At 41.8% G+C, this 23002-nt stretch overlaps 1 protein-coding gene across 3 annotated transcripts in view; it reads left to right on the top strand.

Moving 5' to 3' along the window:
• Positions 1–23002, top strand: part of LRSAM1 (leucine rich repeat and sterile alpha motif containing 1) — a 542506-nt gene that overhangs the window by 121089 nt on the left and 398415 nt on the right. For all 3 annotated transcript variants that reach the window (XM_033960298.1, XM_033960299.1, XM_033960297.1), the window contains 2 exons: positions 5242–5326; positions 18412–18533. In XM_033960298.1, coding sequence (XP_033816189.1) covers positions 5242–5326; positions 18412–18533 — 207 coding nt within the window. The remainder of the gene's footprint in view (positions 1–5241; positions 5327–18411; positions 18534–23002) is intronic.

Here is a 23002-nt window from a genome sequence, read left to right as displayed (position 1 = left end):
AAACTGGAATGCTCTTCCGGAGTCTGTCATAGGGGAGAACACCCTCCAGGGATTCAAGACAAAGTTAGACAAGTTCCTGCTGAACCTGAACGTTTGAAGGTAGGGCTAGTCTCAGTTAGGGTGCTGGTCTTTGACTAGAGGGCCGCCGCGTGAGCAGACTGCTGGGCACGATGGCCATTGGTCTGACCAAGTAGTGGCAATTCTTATGTTCTTATTGAGCTGATTGTTTAATTAAACCTTATTAAGCTACTAGGAATATATTAGACTAGTATAGAGAGCCTTAGGATTATATTATATGCTTTATTTAGTGTTTCTTTCTTAGATAGTCCTATGTTATATCGTATGCTTATCTAGTGTTTGATTCTTAGCAGGTAATGAAATATAAACTAAACTAAAACTTAGCTTTGTATACCGGGTCTTCATCCAAAATCAAGCTCAACTCGGTTAACAGTAACTAAAAGGAATACAAAAAAAAGTAACGGTCAGAAAATATTAATGTGACTGATTCCTGAAGTGTTTGGCAAATAAAATAGTTTTTAAAGATTTGCGAAAAAGTTGAGAAGGACCAAGACTAGAGAATGACACGGTGACAAAATTCATCACCGTTCCCGTCCCCGCGGATAACCACGGTAAACCATCTTCATGTCATTCTTTAAGGAGAGAGGGAAGAATCAGAGTATGAATGGCCACAACCACTGACTCACAAGCTTTGCTTTGAAGAATGCTGGTGTAGAAGGACTGAGGTTGAGATAGACACAAAAAAATGACATGGGATTATTTCCCGCGGTTATCCGCGGGGACGGTGATGAATTTTGTCACCGTGTCATTCTCTAACCAAGACCCCTTAAGATAAGAGGAAGTTTGTTCCATAGTTTAGAAAATTTAAAAATCAAGGATTGACTGAAATTCTTGATTTCTTTGATTCCTTTCACTGAAGGAAGGGAGAGTTTGAATTATTGGGTGCCTCTTGCATAGGAGAACCTATAAGCATTCCATAATAAAGGGACAAGTGGGATAAAGATAACATATAGAATTTTAAAAGTAATACATTCTCATTTAAAATGAATCCTGAGATAGAAGCAAAGGAAACACATGGTCCCAGTTGTCCTAATTAGAATAAATGACAATAAATTAAGACTATAAGTAAAGAAATGCGCAATGAGAAATGGGTGGGTGGGAGAGGGGAATGGAGACTAAACCAGATCCTGCTCTGCCTCCCTGTAACTATCTCTAGCAGAAGGTTCAAACTTATAAAAATGTAGAACTATAAAAAGCTATTATTCTATGGAGACTAGCTAAATAAAGTTTGCTCTTTTAAGATCTAAACTATTTTTAGAAGGAAACCTACAATATAGTTTTTCTCCCCAAACCTATCAAAGCTCAGAGCAAAATAATGTATACTTATCCAAAAATATGTCTTCTCCTCTCAGAAAGAGAATGTTCTCTCCTCTCAGTCAGTCAGCCAATTCTGTGTGCCTATTCAGTTTGTAAGGCCTGCGTAAGCCATGTCTCCAAGAAAGAATGGAGCTCACTATCCTTTATAGATTCCGGTAAGCCAACCAGGCGAAGGTTCCCCCTTTGAGAGTGATTCTCTAAATCATCGATTTTTGTTTACATGTCGGTGATTTTTGCCCAAAGGCGACAATGATCTTCATGCTGCTGCACGTGGTCTTCCAAATCGGAAAGGCGCTGCTGGTAGGAGGTAAGGTTGCCATGCATGGTCTCCAAACGATTGTCCACTGCATCCAACTTGTCCACTGTTGGTTGTAGTTTAGTGGTAAGGGAGCCCTCTAGAATCGACTGCAGCTCGTGGACTACTTTGGCCACCCACGCCGAGCTAATAGATGGCTGGTGGGATGAATTGTTGTCTGCCATTTTGGACTCTCTGACGCAGACCCAATGTCCTCCACAATGGGGTCAATTTGATGACATGAGGCAGAAACTCCCATTCCAAAATGGTACGTTGGATCTTGACTCTAGTATAAGTTAAATATAGTTTGTAGGAGAAAATAGAACGAAAACAGAGAGGAAGTTTGGGAGCTCAAACCACCAACGTCCACTCAGTAGCACGACATCTTGTAACTCCAGGGCATCCTATCTGTAATACAAGTGGTTTTTTTGGGGGGAGAACATAAGAAACGCCTTCACTGGATCAGACCCTAGGTCCATCTAGTCCGGCGACCCGCACACGCGGAGGCCAATGCTAGGTGCTCCCTGATGGAGACCTTGATTACCCGTATCCCTCAATGTGATTTGCAAGAAGGTATGCATCCAACTTGCGCTTGAATCCCAAAATGGTAGCCTCCGTCACAACCTCCTCCGGGAGAGCATTCCAACGTCCACCACTCGCTGTGCGAAACAGAACTTCCTGACATTTGTCCTGGACCTGCCTCCCCTCAGTTTGAGTCCATGACCTCTTGTTCGTGTCACATTTGACAATGTGAATAAAGGTGCTCCATGCTCTATTTTGTCGCATCGTTTTAGTATTTTGAAAGTCTCTATCATATCCCCTCATAATCTCCTCTTTTCGAGGGAGAACAGTCCCAGTTTTCCTTTTACTAGTTTCGTGGCTCGCCTCTGTACCCTTTCTAGCAAGGTTATATCCTTCTTTAGGTATGGAGACCAGTGTTAGATACAGTATTCCAAGTGTGGTCTGACCATTGCTCTGTAAAGCGGCAAAATGACATCTGACGATCTACTCGTGATTCCCTTCTTTATCATGCCCAACATCCTGTTTGCCTTCTTTGCCGCCGCCACGCATTGAGCCGACGGCTTAAGGGTCCTATCTATCAGTACCCCCAGGTCCCTTTCTTGTTCGCTTTTGCCCAATATTACGCCTAACATTTTATATTCATGTTCCTTGTTTTTTCTACCCAGATGCATCACCTTGCATTTTTCTATGTTTCTATGTTGAACTTCATCTGCCACTTTTCTGCCCATTCCTCCAGCTGGTTAATATAAGACATAGAGAAGGTGGAGGTGTAATGGGATCTGTTTACATCTTCTCAGTGCTTTATATGTATATACAAGAGGTGCTTGGGATTTAAAATTGGCTTTATTTAGCTCAAATCAATAGTATCACAGATTAACAATCTTAATTAAGGTCAGATTAAAGAAATATATATAGAAATTTACAATCTCTGTGTCTCAGTAAGATATGTGTAATATTTCCATACTGTCAATACTATGGGCTCCTTTTACAAAACCGTGGTAGCGGCTTTAGCACGTGCGACTTTTAATCACACACTAACCCCTGCGCCAGCCAAAAAACTACCGCCTGCTGAAGAGGGGCAGTAGCGGCTAGCGCGGTTGGCAGTTTAGCGTGCGGTGTTATGCGCATTAAACCACTACCGCGCCTTCATAAAAGGAGCCCTATGTATTTACTCTAACCCAGTGTTTCTCAACCTTTTCAAGCCAAGTACCCCCTAAGCGTAACAAATACCAACTAAGTACCCCTGCCAAAGCTCTGAACTGGACCTGCCCAAACTCCACCCCTGACTCAACCCCTATAATAATACTAATTGTAATGCAATTTCTTCTATCCATTTTCATATAAACACGATATAATCTTATTAATACATAATGGTAACCACAAAATAACCCCCCCCCCCCACAAAGCACACTGTATGCAGAGAAAATCTTAATTATCATTTACATTCGGGGGGTTTTCAAAGAGGTCAAGGGAGATGACTTTAAAATATGCGATCAATAACAACTATAGAAAAATAGACAAATATAGTGCAAAATATAGACAGCAGATATAAATTCTCAAAACTGACATATTTTGATCACTAAATTGAAAATAAAATAATTTTTCCTACCTTTGTTGTCTGGTGATTTCATGAGTCTCTGGTTGCATTTCCTTCTTACTGTGTATCCAGTATTTCTTTCTGCCTCCTGCATGCTTCCTCTCCTCCAGACCTCATTCCATTCCCTAACCAACATCTCTCTCTGTCCCTCCAGGAGTCCAACTTTTCTTCCTCTCTTATCCCTCAGATCATGTGCAGCATTTTTCACCACTGCCCACCAGCCTCATTGCCATTTCTCCTTCTATCATATAGTGGCGCTAGAAAAAGTTCAAAGAAGAATGACCAAGATGATAAAGGGGATGGAACTCCTCTTGTATGAGGAAAGACTAAAAAGGTTAGAGGTTAGAGCTCTTTAGCTTGGAAAAGAGACGGATCAGTGGAGATATGATTGAAGTCTACAAAATCCTGAGTGGAGTAGAATGGGTACAAGTGGATCGATTTTTCACTCAGTCGAAAATTACAAAGACTAGGGGACACTGGATAAAGTTACAGGGAAATACTTTTAAAACCAATAGGAGGAATTTTTTTTCCCCCACTCAGACAATACTTAATCTCTGGAATGTATTGCCAGAGGATTTGGTAAGAGCGGATAGCGTAGCTGGTTTTAAGAAAGGTTTGGACAAGTTCCTGGAGGAAAAGTCCATATTCTGTTATTGAGAAAGACATGGGGGAAGCCACTGCTCGACCTGTATCGGTAGCATGGGATATTGCTACTCCTTGAGTTTTGGCCAGGTACTAATGACCTGGATTGGCCACCGTGAGAAAGGGCTACTGGGCTTGATGGACCATTGGTCTGATCCAGTAAGGCTATTCTTATGTTCTTATGTTTTTAAAAGTCCATAGTCTGTTATTGAGAAAGACATGGGGGAAGCCACTGCTTGCCCTGGATCGATAGCATGAAATATTGCTATTCCTTGGGTTTTGGCCAGGTACTAGTGATCTGAATTGGCTACCGTGAGAAAGGGCTACTGGGCTTGATGGACCAGTAAAGCTGTTCTTATGTTCTTACGTGGACTACTGTTATAGTCTTTTATAGCTATTTAGTGATGATTTTGTTCCATTTTTCCATTTTTATCATAGTGTTAGAGGTTGTCAATTGCAACTATGCAATAGCATGAAGTCCTGTGAATTTTGGAAATTAGTTTTGTATTAAGAGATGGGGTTAAGTTTGAAAAACTGTGCTTGGAATGAACATGATTTTCATTACTGTTGGTTGTTTTATTGTTTTATACTGCATTTGTTTGATTTTCAAGTTAAATAAACCAATTTAAGTTCTAATATCATTATAGACACAAAGAGAACTGGTTTTGAATAGTTATTTTTCTTTATCTCATTGTTGTTCTTTAAGAGAAGATTTTAACAGCAAAACTTAGTAGCTGTAGTGATCACCATCTGCATTTTGAAACCTGACTAGTCTCTTTTTCTTCCCCAGGTTTTAAACATTGAAAGAAATCTACTATCATCTCTTCCAGAATCAATAGGAAACCTCATTGAGCTCCAGACCCTCAATATGAAAGGTACAGAAAGATTTGACCCTGATTAAGTTTAGACCTATAGAACCTATTGCCAGCATTGTCCACTAGTTTGGGTCAGATTCTCTCAGGCAGAGAAATTGATTTTTTGCTCAAAGTGAATACCAGTACAAAAAGCAGGTGCAAATTTGAGGGGTACCTTTGAGGAGGTATTTTATAACTTGGGGTTTATTGGCAACAGCAAAGTGGTTTATGGAATTACTCAAGAGCTTGATATACCATCATTATCCCAGGACAAGCAGGCAGCATATTCTCACACATGGGTGATGTTACCAATGGAGCCCCAGTACGGACACTTTAAAAGTGTATCACAACTTTTAGAGTTTAGAAAGTTTGTGATTAGCTCGCAGGTGCGCGATCCCTCAGTTTCTTAGTTTCCATGGAGCTAAGAAGACACGTTTCAACGGCCATTGAAATTTTTTGAGCCTTCCCGCTCTCATGTTTTTGACTTTTAATAGTCTTTTCTTTTATCCTTAGTTCTTTTTATTTTAAAAAAAAGAAACTATCTTTCTTTTTTCTCCCTCACCAAAACAAAAGGCAACAGGGTGTAATTTACCACCATGATCTTGTGCCAGGACTCCCGCCATGGTTGTACAATTGTCTCAAGCAAATAGGTGAAACATTTGATCATAATCAGGAAAACCCCGGCCCGGGCTAGAAACCAAAGCACATTTCAAATGTCCAAAAGCATCCAACATTTCTTTAGTCCATCTGATAAGATCAGTCATTTCAGGACCTAGGGTCTGACTCAGAATCTGGTCATAGAAGGAACAATCACGGATCCATTGGCGGCAGTAACCAATCATACCAAGAAGAGTAAGCATGTCTTTCTTGGTAGCTGGGCAGGGCAGACCCAGGACAGCAGCAATGCGAGAAGTGCTAATTTTCCTCTGACCATGAGACAGGACAAAACCCAGATATTCCACCTCAGATTTATACCATTGCAGTTTCTTTCGTGACACCTTGTGACCACACACAGACAACCATTGTAAAAGAGTCCAAACTATCAGCCTGACAGGTCTCCTGAGTTATGGAACATAGAAGGAGGTCATCCACATATTGGATGAGGACAGAACCATGAGGGGCGGTCCATGGCTGCAGAGTAGTCTGAAGGACAATGGAGAACACCACAGGGGAGTCAACATAGCCCTAGGGCACTCTACACCAAGTATACTACTGTTGCTGGAAGGTAAAGGCAAAAAGGGGCTGAGTAGCCTCATCAACAGGGACAGAAAAAAAAAACATTCTTCAGGTCAATGACAGAGAAAATAGTGGCTGCAGGTGGAATGGAGGAGAGGAGGGAAGGAACGTCGGGGACAATGGGTGCTATGGGAACTACCAAAATCAGCAGAAGCCCAGATCGGGGAGTCTTAAGTGGAGGGGCAAAGGCCTGGACGAAGGACAAATGGACATAAATGATGGGAAAAAAAACCATGCAAGCCTCCGGCATCATCTGTAGTGAGCTGAATGAGGCGAGGGAAGAAAAGATCTCAACCAAGAAGGCTGACAGGGCAGTGAGGAATTTAGGAGAAAAGAGTGCTGAAATAAAGTAGAGCCTGTATCTGGGTGAGCTACAGACAGGGGTAGCGTACGATAAGATTTAGTCAGAACCCCATTAATTCCCATAGAAGGTTCAGCATTCATGTGCGGACCCTGATAGTGTAAGTAAGTTCTGACAGGAGCTGGTCTGGCAGTCAAAAGTGCTTGTGCTCTGTCTAATTCAGACTGCAAATCAGAGGAATGTTACTTTAAGTCAGAAAGAGTAAACCAGAATCACATTCCTTGAGGTCAGTGACTAGCGTCCAGAGGAGCACAGCGAGAATTTACAACTTAAGAGAGAGCCTGTAAAACGGAATGTTTTGGGTTTTTTTTTCTTATGAGCCAGCACAGAACAAATCGCTTCTGAAAACTGATCAACAGAGATCATGGGGTGGGCAATCAAAAGACACGGAAACACAGCACAAGAAGTGACAGAACTTTCCTTCAAAGCCGAAGGAGGGACTCAAAAGATAAGTCAAGCAGACTGAAAACAGCTATTGAGCTCTGCTAGCAATGCATTCCACATTACAGTAGTGTCTGCCTCATGGGTAAACTTATAGGCAGTGCAAAGTATACAGGGGAGGACTGGTGACACAGAGCGATGTGTGCTGGAGGGAGTGTGTCACCCACACGGGCAACATAAGCTTTACAAGTCTCATCTTCCTAGGAGGGGGGGATCCTTAGTGCCTTTCTGACCCATAACAAAATACAATGTGGTAAGACACAAGTCTCGCTTACCTTACCTTATAAGCACAATAATATATAATACAATACAAAGCTTATACTCTATGAACCTTATCTTCTAAGCGGTAAACAGACTAAGCACATGCACAAAGTTTTTTCCCCACAGACGACAGAGCAGGGCAGGCGTGTCTATTAATAAAATGGCAAAAATATCCCGATAGCTTTACTAAAAATGCTTATCAGATAGAGATGAAATCATATCAAAATGCAGCTTTTGCTGCAAAGAGGGATATGTTTACCGTTGTTACAGATTTAACAGAGTCTAAGATGTTATAGTCTGTGACACATGAACAACTCCCCAACTATTTGCTGATGGTTTTCATTTGAAAGCAGCACATATTGTTGAAGATTTGGCTTTGGTTCTTTTTCCCATTATTGATCAAGTTGTAGATGACCTTGAGTCCTGGACTATTTTTGAAACAGTGTCTGTAACCCATACAATAGACGTTATAAGTTTAAATGTTCGCTCAACATCTGTGATGAAAAGTTAGCATCTGAAATTGTTCCAATTGTTACATCAATTGTGAACAAATTGTTTATAGAAGGAAAAATTCTTGATATTTTAAAACATGGAGTTAGACCACTTTTTTTATTAAAATTAAAAATTTGAAGATACTGTAGTAGATAATTTTAAACCCATGCCATTTTTGTTGTTTTTGACTAAAGTCTTAGAAAAGTTAGTATTATTTCAGATTCAAAAAATTTGTTTCTGGATCAATATCAATTTGGTTTTAAACTTGAAACACAACACAGAACTTTGATATTGTCTGTTCATGATGTTGTTAGAATTAGTTTTGATTCAGGGAAGGTGTTTTTGTTACATTTGTTTGTTACATTAATGCAGCATTTGATACAATTAATTATCAGCTCTTGTTAAAGAGATTACAAGCTTTTAGTACAACCAGACAAGTGTTGAAATGGTTTATTCAGTTTTACAGGATCGTCATTTTCAAGTAAAATTGGGTACTGTGAGTTCATCTTGGGTTAAAATTAGCTCGGGTGTACCACAAGGGTCTTTATTTCTGCATTGTTGTTTAATATATATATTGCACCACTCTGTAAAATTCTGAATTGTTTAGGTGTGCGCTGTCGGCTTTATGCAGATGTCATTGTTTTATTTTCAAGTTCATGAGTCAATTTCTGCTACATTTTCATTTTTAACATTATTGGCCTCTTTTACAAAGCCGCATAAGTGGCTGCGCTTCGCTAACGGCCCTGAAGCCCATAGAGATTTAAAGGGCTTCGGGGCTGTTGCCGTGCGGCTTTGTAAAAGAGGCCATATGTCTTAACACTATTGAATCCTGGCTTTCAGCTAATAAATTACAGTTGAATCCATCAAAAACTTACGACTGACGAAACCCCTTCGTATACAGCCCATGATTTGTCTTGCCTTGGACGAAGCCTGCTCAACTTGATTGGCAGACTTCATGTCCTCACTGACGATTACCCCCAAGTCTCGTTCTGCTACCGTTTTTGCTAGGATCTCGCCATTAAGGGTATAAGACTTGCATGGATTCTGGCTGCCCAGGTGCATAACTTTGCATTTTTTGGCAACTAAACTTCAATGCCAAAAAATGCAAAGTTATGCACCTGGGCAGCCAGAATCCATGCAAGTCTTATACCCTTAATGGCGAGATCCTAGCAAAAACGGTAGCAGAACGAGACTTGGGGGTAATCGTCAGTGAGGACATGAAGTCTGCCAATCAAGTGGAGCAGGCTTCGTCCAAGGCAAGACAAATCATGGGCTGCATACGAAGGGGTTTCGTCAGTCGTAAGGCGGAAGTCATTATGCCATTGTATAGATCCATGATGAGGCCCCACCTGGAGTACTGTGTGCAATTCTGGAGGCCGCATTATCGCAAGGATGTGCTGAGACTGGAGTCGGTACAAAGAATGGCCACCCGGATGGTCTCGGGACTCAAGGATCTACCATACGAAAAACGGCTTGACAAATTGCAGCTATACTCGCTCGAGGAGCGCAGAGAGAGGGGGGACATGATCGAGACGTTCAAGTATCTTACGGGCCGCATCGAGGCGGAGGAAGATATCTTCTTTTTCAAGGGTCCCACGACAACAAGAGGGCATCCGTTGAAAATCAGGGGCGGGAAACTACGAGGTGACACCAGGAAATTCTTTTTCACTGAAAGAGTGGTTGATCGCTGGAATAGTCTTCCACTACAGGTGATTGAGGCCAGCAGCATGCCTGATTTTAAGGCCAAATGGGATCGGCACATGGGATCTATTCACAGGGCAAAGGTAGGGGAGGGACATTAAGGTGGGCAGACTAGATGGGCCGTGGGCCCTTATCTGCCGTCTGTTTCTATGTTTCTATGTTTCTATTATTGCTTCCAAGTAGACTGAATTTTCAGTTTCCTGTATTAATTTTTTTGCTTTTGCAAATACTGAGATCCCTATTAAAGGGGAAATTAAATTTCTTGAAGTAGAAGCTGCACGTTAAATCACTTATTCAGGAAGTATTCTTGAAGCTGAAATTGTTACGATCTTTGATGGAATTGTTGAGTCCAGTTAATTTATACAGTTGTAAAGACTTATATACGCATCCACTTTTTGATTATTGTAATTTGTTATTAGTTGGTTTACTCAAAAAATAATCTAAGAGCTATAAAAATAGTGCAAAATTCTGCTACTAGATTAATTTCATGGTGCCTTCTTTATGTTCATATTATGCTGATTCTTAAACAGTTACACTGATTGCCTATAGTTGGCGTATATTTTGACATTTATTTTTAAGATTCTTCACAAACAACCTCCACCCCCCTTGTTTATCTGCAACCTTAAAAGTTCATGTGCCAGAACATCATTTACGGTTAAGTAATCAGGTGTTATTTGATGTTCCAAATTTAAACAAATAAGACTTGAGATGTACAGAGACTCAATTTTTATGGTTGTGGGACCTCAGTTATGAAATGGATTTAAGATTTATTGAGTCTCTGAGAATTTTTAGACAATCTTTAAAAACATATTTGGTTTTCTCAGGCATTTTGATGAAATTAAAATGTTTTAGATATGATAAATGTGAAATACTGAATCTTTATTTGTAAATGTTTTGAGAAATGTTAATATATTTTATGTATGTTGTAAACCGCTTAGTTTTGCAGATTTGCCATATATAAGAAAATTTTTAAATTAAGAAAATGGCCTTTATCTGTCTTCATTTTTTTCTGTTTCTATGATCTGTTGAAACTAAAGGAAAGAAAATTAGCAGGTTAAAAGATCTAATTTTTCCTTCCATCTACCCAAAGTGGAAGAATTGGAACTTGTCAGTGGATAGACCAGATTAGGTTTTGCTGCTACCTATTACCATGTTATTTAAACACTGCTGGCAAAACCCAGATTTGCTGAACCCAGTTGCTTAGGATGGGTGTGTAAATGGGGAAAAGGACATGAATTGAATTCCTGATTCAAGCCCCAGCCACATTCGTTGTCTTTGTCTATTGATCTAGGCCCACTGACTCTCTCTGCAACTTTGTAGCTCCTTTCTCTTATTATACCACATGCTTCTCTCAGTAAGTGCTTTTAAAGGGAAGCACCTTCTGTGAAATGAGTCACCATCAGTCCTGCTCTCAGAGAATCAGGTTTATTTTTTTGTGCTTTTTTGGAGTCATAGCTTCTGCCAAGAAGGAATTATGGAAAATAGAATAACAATGGACTAGTGATTAGTTACAGAAAACAGATTCAAATTTGCCTCGGTATTCACATTGTACCATGAGGCCTCAGTCTTTCAGATTATTTCAGGACAAGCAGGCAGCATATTCTCACATGTGGGTGACATCATCCATGGAGCCCCTGTACGGACAGCTGCTAAAGCGCTCTTGCACTTTAAGAACTTTAGAACGTTAGTGAATGCCTTCCCACCCGACGTAGATATGCGCTCCTCAGTTCTCAGCTTTCCGCGGAGCTACAAAGTCGTGTGTTAAATGGTCTCCGTTTTATTTTGCCTTGCCGCTCACGCATTTACAGATTTTTTTCTTTAGTCTTCTTTTCTTCTTGTATAGTAAAAAAAAAAATTTCTCTTTTTCTTTATTTTTGCCATAGCCGTTTTTGACAGCAGGGCCTTTGCCTCCACCTCAGCCTTTGAGGTTTTATTTGACTGAGGTGGTTTTCCCTCCCATTTCCCTCCCATTAACTGGCTTTAAAAAGTGCGGCAGGTGCCAGCGCACTATTTCCCTAACTGATCCACACAAGTGGTGTATCTAGTGCTTTGGTCTGGACCATCATGTGGAATCTTGTACGCGCTGTTCGATGCTTCAGAAGCGTTCCATAAAAAGCTGCTTTTTATAACAAAGGCTTCTTTTTGGTACCATGGATGCATCACAGCTACCTTTGACATCATCCAAGCCATCGATGTGGAAAGCATCGCCATCATCTGAAGTACCAGCTTCCATGTCAGTGTCGCAGCTAAGAAGTCACCAGCTTCCCAGACTGTCTCAGGCCACTAAGGTATCAAGTCTAGTCTTACGGGCCAAGCAGAGACTATTAATGTGGCTCGCTTCAACTTCGAGGGGTGCATCTTCATCCATGTCATCCTCAAAAACCTCAGACCTCTGCTGCTTCCAAGTCAAGTTAGCCTTTTTGACTGACTACTCAAGAGCATAATTTTAATCAAGGTAACTCTGCCTCTCCCTCTTCCCATTGGAGGTCATCTGCCACATTACCATCATCGTTGGCAGCTAATAACCTCTGATCTCTGGGTTCTCAATATCATTTGAGAAGGATAGTCTTTTAATTTCCTCGATATTCCTCCAGATCATCCTCCAAGAGAGTTTCCTTCCAACCCTCTGCAGTCCTCTCTTCTTCTCCAGGAAGTTGAATCTCTGCTCATTCTCAATGCCATTAAGAAAGTTCCTTTGGACCAGCAGAATGCGGGATTTTATTCCCAGTATTTCCTTGTACCGAAGAAGATGTGAGATCTTTGCCCGATATTGGACCTCAGAGCTCTCAACTAATTTCTTGTCAAAGAGAAATTTCGGATGCTGTCTCACGTCCCTATACTCTCTCCTGGATCACAATGATTGGTTATGCTCTCTGGACCTCAAGGAGGCTTACATTCACATTTCCATTCACCCAGCCTCTCGCAAGCTTCTCAGATTTTGAGTGGGAAATCATCATTACCAATACAAGGTTCTGGCCTTCGGTCTTGCATCATCTCCCAGAGTTTTCACCAAGTGCTTGGTGGTGGTGGTGGCAGCAGCTTTGCGAACTCACGGTTTGGAAGTCGTTCCCTATCTAGACGATTGGCTCATCAAAGATCCTTCATCTCACGTTGTTACTGTAGCGACACAGTAGACTATATTGTTCCTACAAAATTTGGGATTTGAAATCAACTTCCCTAAATCTCAATTGCAACCTTCTCAAACTATTCAGTTCATTGGAGCCCTCCTAGATACTGTTCAAATCAGGGCATTCCTTCCTCAACAATGTCAAGATGCTATGATATAACTTTGCCATCAAGTGTCCCTTTTTTCCTTCGCTCTCAGCGAGGCACATGATGGTTTTCTTAGGTCACATGGCCTTTACCATTCACGTGACTCCTTTTGCTAGACTTCACCTATGAATCCCTCAGTAGTCACTGGCTTCACAGTGGTCACAGGCTCTCAATCTGCTTTCCCAGCACATTACAGTAACATCTTCTCTATGACAATCTCTTCAGTGGTGGATACTCTTTTCCAATCTTAACTAGATGGTCGCCGTACTCAAGTCATTGGTCCGCCACAGATTGTCATCATCACATAAATCTGTTGGAACTCAGAGCGAATTTCAATGCTCTCAAGGCTTTTCAGCATCTTCTTCAAGATCAAGTCGTTCTCATTCATACAGACAATCAAGTAGCGATGTACTACATGAACAAGCGGGGAGGAACAGGGTCTCTTCTCCTTTGTCAGGAAGCTCAAAAGATTTGGGATTGGGCAGTTCTTCACAACATTTTTCTGAAGGCTGTTTTCTTTCAAGGAGAGAGAAATTCACTGGCAGACAAGCTAAGCTGCATCCTGCAACCTCACGAATAGTCGCTGAACTCAGCAGCTCTCCATCAAGTTTCCAAGTTTATTGTAAATTTGATAAAACACTTATCGAAATACTAAGCGTATTACAGCAATAAAATAGGGATAAGAACAGAGATAAAAACAGAATTAAAAACAACAATATTAAACAGACAAAATATACTGAGACGAGCAAGACACAAAATAAATGTAATAAGAACAAAAGGATAGGGGGACGAACTACAATAAATACAGAAAAGAAAACATATATGGGAAAAAACAAAAGGACTAAGGGGTTTAATAAGAAAAGAATAATAGCATAATTAGCCGAAGGCATCAATGAATAAGAAGCTTTTTAAAGCTCCTTTAAATTTATCTAAGTTCTGCTCTGCCCGAAGATAAGTGGGTAATGCGTTCCAGAGTGGGTAATGCATTCTCAGTGGGAAACCCCTCAGGTAGACCTTTTTGCATCTCCCCACAACAACAAACTGCCCCAGTTCTGTTCAAGACTATACTCTCCTCATCGCCTGCTTTTCTCCTGGACTGGACAAAACAAGTTCCTCTATGCGTTCCCTCCATTTCCACTTATTCTCAAAATGCTTGTCAAGCTCAAACAGGAATCTGCCATCATGATTCTGATAGCTCCTCAGTGGCCCAGACAACCATGGTTCTCCCTTCAACTCAGCAGCAGGGAGCCATTTTTTCTCCCAATTTTTCCTTCTCACACAGGGTCAAGGTTCTCTTCTTCATTCCAACCTGCAGTTTTTACACCTGACAGCTTGGTTTCTCTCGGGCTGACTTCACCTGACTTTCAGTTTTCTCAGCCTATGAGGGACATCTTGAATGCTTCCAGGTAACCAGCCACAAGACAATGTTATACTCAAAAATGGACTCGGATTTCTGCTTGGTGCAATCTTCATCATCAGGAGCCTCAATCTACCTCCTTGTCTTTGATTCTGGATTATCATTTCCATTTATCCCATTCTGACCTAAAATCTACCTCTTTTAGAGTCCATCTCTGTGCAATTGCTATTTTTCATCAACCATTACATGGAAAACCTCTCTCTGTACATCCTGTGGTTTCCAAATTTATGAAAGGACTATTTAATCTTAAACCACCTCTCAAACCACCTCCAGTAGTTTGAGATCTTAATATTGTACTTGCTAAGCTAATGAAGCCTCCATTTGAACCAATGTCTACGGCTCATCTTAAATTCCTCACTTTGAAAGTAATAATAATAATAATTTTATTTTTTATATACCGCCTAGCCAAAAATTGTTCTAGGTGGTTTACAACAAATAAGCACTAGTCATACAGTGAAGAGTACAATTTAAAAGGAAAATACAATTCTAAACAATATACAATAAATAAGAACTAATCCTACAGTGAAGAATATGATTTAAAAGAAAAATACAATTTAAAAGAATGTTTCTGAGCAGTTTACAATAAATAAGAACCGATCATACAGTAAAAATACAATTTAAAAGGTGATACATTACATAACAGAAGCATAAAATTTTTAAATGAGAAGACCAGTTAGGATGCAAATTTTTCAAATAGTTGGATCTTCAATAATTTTCTAAAATCAAGATAAGAAGAGTATCCTAACATAATTTTACTGAACCAACCATTCAATTTGGCAGCTTGAAAAGAGAGAGTTCTCTCAAGAAATCTTTTGTAACAACATAATTTAACAGAAGGAAATGTAAACAAACAATGCGTGTAACCTTATTTGGATGATTCAAAGAAAAATGGGAGACAAGATATCCAGGCGACAAGCCAAAAATTGATTTCTAACAGATACAAGCAAACTTAAAACTCTGGCCTCAATCGGCAGTCAGTGAAGTTTCAAATAATATGGTGTAATATGCTCCCATTTTTTCAATCCAAAGATCAATTGAACTGTAGTAGTTTCCTTATCTCTCTAACGTCTACTCACAGAGTCAGCAAACTTCAAGCCTTGATAGCGGATCCACCATTTACTGTATTCCATCATGATAAGGTTGTACTCCGCACCCATCCAAAGTTCTTATCCAAAGTTGTTATCAAGCCATTGTTCTTCCATTATTTTTTCCCATGCTTCATTCTCATCCTGGAGAAACAGCTCTTCATACTCAGGACTGCAAATGAGCATTGATCTACTATTTACAAAGGACTAAATCACATAGATCTTCTCCACAACTTTTTGTTTCCTTTGATCCAAATAAGTTGGGACATCCTGTTTCCAAGAGGACAATTTCTAGCTGGTTGGCTGCTTGTATCTCGTTTTGTTATGCTCAGGTTGGGCTGCAACTGTCACAGCCCACAAAGTTCGATCCATTGCATCTTCAGTAGCTTTCCTACGTTCTACTCCTATAGATGAAATATGCAAATCTGTAACTTGGTTCTCGGTTCACACTTTCACTTCTCATTACTGTCTGTAGTCCTATTCCAGACGGGATGGACATTATGGCCAAGCAGTATTGCAAAATTTATTTTCCTCATAGCCAACTCTCCCACGGTCCCATTTTCTGGTTAGCTTGGAGGTCACCCATATGTGAGAATATGCTGCCTGCTTGTCCTGTGATAAAACGCAGTTGCTTATTGTAACAGGTATTATCCAGGAACAGCAGGCAGATCTTCTCATAACCCACCCACCTCTCCTGATTGACTTATTGGCTGGCTATCTGAACTGAAGAGCGCACGTCTATGTTGGGCAGGTAGGCATTTACACATGTGTGGTGAGGTCAGTTGCAAACTTTCTAAAGTTCTTAAAGTGTAAGAGCGCTTTAGAAGCTGTCCGTACTGGGGCTCCATGGCTGACGTCACCCACATGTGAGAATATCTGCCTGCTGTCCCTGAATAACACCTGTTACGGTAAGTAACTGCTATATCTGTGCATTGTTTCTGTTTTATCTAATATAATATAATCTTCTATTTGTGTGTCGCGCATACTTATGCAGGCCCAAGGTGACTTACAGAGAAAAGGTAGAAAGAGGAGAGGGGTTGAGGAAGGGAAATAGGGATTTTAGCCTTGGCATCACTTTAATTGATTTAAATGTTTTTTAAAGCAGATTATAAATTGAATTAAATTTCCATGACAGAGTCTTTAGGGCAGGGTGCTCATTCCCAATCCTCAACGGCTGAAGTTAGATCAGATTTTGAGGGTAATTCTAATGAATATGTACGAGAGAGATTTGCAGTGTATGCCAATTATTTTTTTTTTTGTATATTTGTTAGGTATACAGTATACTTAAAATCTGACCCATTTGTGAATATGACTTCTTTAGTGAGTTAACTCTTCCAGTGTTGCATACTGTATTTTTCGCTCCATAAGACGCACCTGACTATAAGACGCACCCTAGATTTAGAGGAGGAAAACAAGAAAAAAAACATTCTGAACCAAATTTTTCCTGCCAGGCTCTACACCTAACCCCACACTCCTTGCCAAGCTCTGTACCCTGTCCCCTCTCCCTGCCAGGCTCTTTACTCTGTCCCCTCTCTGGTGGTCTAGTGGTAGGCTGGGACAGGGCAGGCAGGGTCAGGGCACAGATGTCAAGGCAAATGACTTTTTAAAATATGCAATGTCACCTCAGTAACAACTATAGAAAAATTGACAAATATAGTGCAAAATATAGACAGTAGATATAAATTTTCAAAACTGACACATTTTGATGACTAAATTGAAAATAAAATTTTTCCTACCTTTGTTCTCTGGTGATTTCTTTCTTTCCTTCCTCAGGCCCAACAATTGTCTCTTCCTCCCTCCCTCCTTCCTATGTACCCCTCAATGCCTTCCAGCCTTTGTCCTCTTCCTCCCCCCATTATCTGGTGATTTCTTTCTTTCTCTCTTTCTTTCCTTCCTCAGGCCCAACAATTGTCCCTTCCTCCCTCCTTCCTATGTTTCCCTCACTGCCTTCCAGCCTTTGTCTTCTTCCTCCCCTGTTGTCTGGTGATTTCTTTCTTTCTTTCCTCAGGCCCAACAATTGTCCCTTCCTCCCTCCTTCCTATGTTGTCCTCACTGCCTTCCAGCCTTTGTCCTATTCCGCCCCTCCAAGCCTGCCCACCTGCCCGCTGGATTTAATTACCTCCCACTACTGCCGCTGTGAGGACATGTTGACGAAGCATCAGGGGGACGACGACTCCTGGCTCAGCAGTGGGTCAAACTCATCAGCACGGCACTGCAAGCCATGGCCTCACTGCGGCCCGAGAGTGAGGGACGAGCGGGGAGCCGGCGGCGCTTCACTCCCTCCAAATGGAACGACTTGCTGGGAAGAGCCAGACAGGTGCAGTGATCGCATGCCCCCGGCCCAGAAGCCTTACCCCCTGATGTCAATTTTGACATCGGTCCGGGCCAGCCTGGCCCAGACCTTCTCTCCGACATCAGAATTGAAGTCCGGGGTAAGGCTTCTGGGCCAGCAACGTGCAATTGCTGCACCCGCCTTTCCCTTCTTCTACTTACGGCGGCAGCGAGCAACCAGCAGCAGTGGCGGGCGAGGGCGGGCAGTGGTCCAAATAAGGTAACAGGCAGGAGGGGGGGTGTTGAGTATTCGCTCCATAGAACGCACCCTTTTCTCCACCCACTTTTGTGGGGACCTGCTTGTCAAGGCAGTATAGCAAGTTTTCACTAAACATAAACAAGATCAATGATAATAACCTTGAAGTGCTTCTATCATTGATGCTGGTAGAAAGTTTAAATGCCTGCATCAGATCTCACAGTTACTTCGTCTAAAGTATATTTGTGCTTCCTTTCACACTAACCTTGAGTTTTATTTCATGCTAACCATTGATTTTTTTTTTGTATGCAGGCAATAAATTGAAGAGATTGCCCAATACAATGGAAGGGCTACGAAGTTTGCGGGCCCTTAATATCAGTGAGAACCAGCTGCATGAGTTACCTTCGACACTAGCTCACCTCCGGATGCTGGAGGTAAAAAGTGCAGTGTGTTCCTTTCTTTTCTACCCTGTGGTTGGGATTCATGTACACATAAATAATTCTAGTATGACAGACACTCTATTACTGAACCTGTGGGTAGTCAACCTCTTCTTGCAAGAACTCTTGTAGTGAGCTTCATTTGTATTCTTTTTGCTTTTCCTTCCTTATCTCTGTGCTAGGGTTACCAGATGTCCAGGTTTCCCTGGATATGTCCTCTTTTTGCAGACTGTCTAGTAAATCTGGGAGGCTTTTCTATTTTGCTAGTTTTGTCTGGAGAAATCGGGCATCTGGAAACCCTACAGCAGTCATGTCATTGCAAGGCACGCACACATAACTGGAGTCCTCTGCCCCTTCCCTCACCATCTTTACTGCAAGGCCACCACTCAAATCTGGAGTCCCTTGCTTCCCCCCACCCCTGTGAGATCTGGTGTTTGCTCACCATTCTCGCAGTGCTGTTGCTTTAACTCTTCGACTGTAGGCAGCATGAGTAACGTAAACACGCTGCCTTTGGCAACCTGGAAGCTTTTCCTCTGCTACTGCTTCCTGCCCCCGCATAGGTGGGAAGCAATAGCAGAGAGAAAGTTTCCGGGTTGGCAGAGGCAGGGTGTTTACTTCACTCATACTGCCTATGGCCAAAGAGTTAGAGCAGCACCGCTGTGAGAACAGTGAGCAAGCACTGGATCCTGGGATGGGGATGGGGAGGGCAAGAGACGCCGGACCACGGGGATGGGGAGGAAAGGGAAGGAAAGATGCCAGACCTCCAAGGGAAGAAAGGGAAGGGGAAGATAGAGATGGCAGACCACAGGAGGAAGGGAAGGAGAGGGATGTTAAGACTACTGGATGGGGATGAGGGGAGGGGAAGAAGAGAGAGATGTCAGGCCAGGGAAATGAAAGAGGAGGGAACTGGGTGGGGCAATATGTCCTCTTTTTTTAAAGAGGAAATCTGGTAACCCTACTCTGGGCTGGCCTACTCCCCAGTTGCCCTCCTATAGACAAGACAGTAGGAGCTTGTCTTTTCTGCTCATGTTTATTTTCACTTTAAACTCAGTCTTTAACCATTTGTGAGGCTTTTCGGTGCTGCAGAGGATTCTAATAATAATAATAATAATAACTTTATTTTTCTATACCGCCACAGTCAGACGACTTCTAGGCGGTTTACATAGTAAGAAGGCTGGACATTCAGCGAATATTAAAGGTCTCTTTATAGGAGAGCAGGAGAGCACAGACTCAGGTTAAGAGTCTGCTTCCAAGGGGCAGACTGCTTGGCAATGCACCCATTTGGACAGCCTGTACAGACAGATCCCAAAGTAAGCTCTCATGAAGTATCTAATTACCGCCCGAACACCAATATTCCTTTTCTTGCAAAAATGACCGAGAAGCTAATCTTTGACAAAGTTTCAGACTTTGTTGAGAAAACCCAAGTACTTCACCCAAATCAAACAGGGTTTAGAAAACACCATTCAACAGAGCTGTTCTGCTAATTTCATTGAACTTATCCGCCGCCTTCACACTATCAATCATAATCTTCTATTAGATCAAGTTATGGACTGGTTCACTTCATACTTCACAGACTGTTCTTCAAAAGTTATCTTTAATGCCTCTACCTCTAATACTTCCCCTAGCAAGTACAGTATCCTTCAAGGTTCAGTTCTATCACCTTTATTATTTAACATCTTCCTGGTACCCTTACTAACCCAAGGGCAGTCAATCGGCTTCAACATGTTCGCTTATTCTGACGACATACAATTAATTCAGCCTATCGACTTAGGGAATCCTGAAGACATACCGTATTTGCCGGCGTATAGGACGACTGGGCGTATAAGATGACCCCCCAACTTTTAGTTAAAAAATAGAGTTTTGTGTTATACTCGCCGTATAAGACGACCCCTTCTTCCTTCTCCACCCCTTTGTATTCCCCCATGTGCTTTCAGCGTTCTTCTCCCTCCTCTGTCTTCAAGTGCTTTCAGAGTCCTTCCCCCCCCTCCTGTCTTCACCATGGCATTTCAGCGTCCTTCTCCCCCCCCCTCCTTCTCTACCGCCCCGGGTGCAGCACAGCCAGCCAGGTCCCCTTACTTTTGTGGCACTTCCCCGACCGACCGACAACAGCCCGGGTCCGACAAACTTCCCTGCCCTTAACCGCGAATCTAAATTACCTTCTTACAGCTGCTGTAAGAAGGTAATTTAGATTCGCGGCTACAGGGCAGGGAGGATTGTCGGACCCGGGCTGTTATCGGTCGGTCGGGGAAGTGCCACAAAAGTAAGGGGACCTGGCCGGCTGTGCTGCAACCGGGGCGGGGCGGGGCGGCCGCCCCTCTCTCTTGGTACCGCGAGGCTACTCTCCTTCTCCTTACCTGCCATGCCTGCAGCACAGAGCCGAACGGAAGTCTTCCCGACGTCAGCGCTGACGTCGGAGGGAGGGAGGGCTTTGTTTAAGCTTTGTTTAAGCCCTCCCTCCCCTCCGACGTCAGCGCTGACGTCGGGAAGACTTCCGTTCGGCTCTGTGCTGCAAGCAGAGAAGGTAGGGAGAAGAAGAGCCGCGCGACTGAGTACATCCAGCCCCGCAAGTAAGGGCATGTAAACTGTACCCGGCGTATAAGACGACCCCCGACTTTGGGGAGGATTTTAAGGTACTAAAAAGTCGTCTTATACGCCGGCAAATACGGTAACTATCATAAAACAAAACCATGATTTTCCCTATCAAAGACGGACTTTCATTATCTAGTCCTATTCAACTAGATTCCATCCCTATAAAAATCATACGGAATATTAAACTACTGGAGGTTATCCTTGACGAAAGATTAACTTATCATAAACAAATTAGCTCAGTTGTGCAGAAATGTTTTCACTGACTATGATAAGCTCACTTTCAAAACTATTGGACTCTTCAGCTTTAAATATCTTAATCCATTCATTCGTGATCTCTCGCCTTGATTATCGTAATGCACTTTATAAGGGTATAATCCTTAAAGAAATAAGACGCCTACAGATAGTGCAAAACACTTCTGTCAAAATTATATCCCATGCAAGAAAGTTTGACCACATTACCCCACTGTTGATCAAAGCCCACTGGCTACCTGTGGAGCACCGAATAACATATAAAATCCTATTAACTTTCAAAACTCAAACTTCTTGTCAACCTGAATTAATCAATAAATTACTAATACCATATGCCCCTCAAAGAACTCTCCGTTCAGTTTCACAAAACTTGCTTACCATACCATCCTTAAGACACATCAACAACATGCACAATAATAACTTTTTGGTTTCCACTCCTTCACTTTGGAACTCTGCCCCAAAACAACCCTAAATTACTTCAAGTCAAAACTAAAAACCTTTTTGTTTCAAGATGCCTTTGGGCCATAACTGTCCTCTTAAGGACGTTTTTACGTTTAATTTTCTCAGCTTGTAACTTTCCGTTTTCCTCTCCCTCTTGTATCTTCCCTTCTCCATTCTGTTTTTTGATACAGTGTAGTTCTCCCCCTTTCCCTATCATTTTCTGTTTGTTTTCTTCCTTGTTGTTTGTCTCTGTATTAATATATACAAAATACTGTTTGTTTTTTTATTTTTTATATTTAAATCATTTTTTATTGGTTTATAGAGATTAAGATCACAAAGTGTACAACATCATGACAAAGAACTCCAAAAACGCAACCATCCCCAACCCACCCATTCTCCCCCCCTCCCCCCCGGGAACAGCAGCAACTGTGGGCTTTACAAAACAAAACTCTATGAAGCAGTACAGGGAAAAATAAAGTATCCAATCAAATCAGTACCAAATTCATCCTCTAATATAGGATGTCAATGTAGCACTAAAAGGAGTCCAGCATTGAGCAAAAAGGTGACCAGCATGTGAGTCTAAGTCAGGGATATCTCGGCATTCCAATAATACTTGTTGTATCATGTGAGCTCTCCATTGAGACATGGTAGGTGGGTGCGGAGATAGCCAACAGGCCAAAATACTCTTTCTTCCAAACAGAATGGCCTTTCGAAGAAACGCCTTACAGCCCAGTCTAATGGGATGTAGGCGAGCGGTCATAATGAAGAGAAAACTGGGATGCAAATGCCACTTACAATCCCATAGGTGCGCCACATAAGCCACTAGTTGTGTCCAAAACTGAGAAATATAGGGACACTAGTTGTGTCCAAGATTAGCATGAGCTTGAAGACATTTACTGCATTGGTTAGTGGCACAAAGTTGCATCTTGTAAACTCAATTAGGTGCACAATAAGCTCTCAGCAAGAATTTATAGTTCCTTTCCTTCTCTGTCGCTTGAAAAATATGTTTAATCCCAAGTCGTATATCCTGTTTAATCAGTGATAGGAACATGTAAATCATTAGTCCACTGATGAGCAAGTTCCACTTAATCCATGTCTCCCGCAATCTCCTGTAAGTACTTATGGTGAAATCTCAGCGGAATGGGAACCTGAGCTGTGAGACATAATGCCTCCGACATCTTTTCCTG

This window comes from Geotrypetes seraphini, chromosome 10, assembly GCF_902459505.1.
Source record: "Geotrypetes seraphini chromosome 10, aGeoSer1.1, whole genome shotgun sequence".
Taxonomy (NCBI): Eukaryota; Metazoa; Chordata; class Amphibia; order Gymnophiona; family Dermophiidae; genus Geotrypetes; species Geotrypetes seraphini.
Note: the sequence above shows the minus strand (reverse complement) of the source record. Positions and strands in the feature narration are given on the sequence as shown.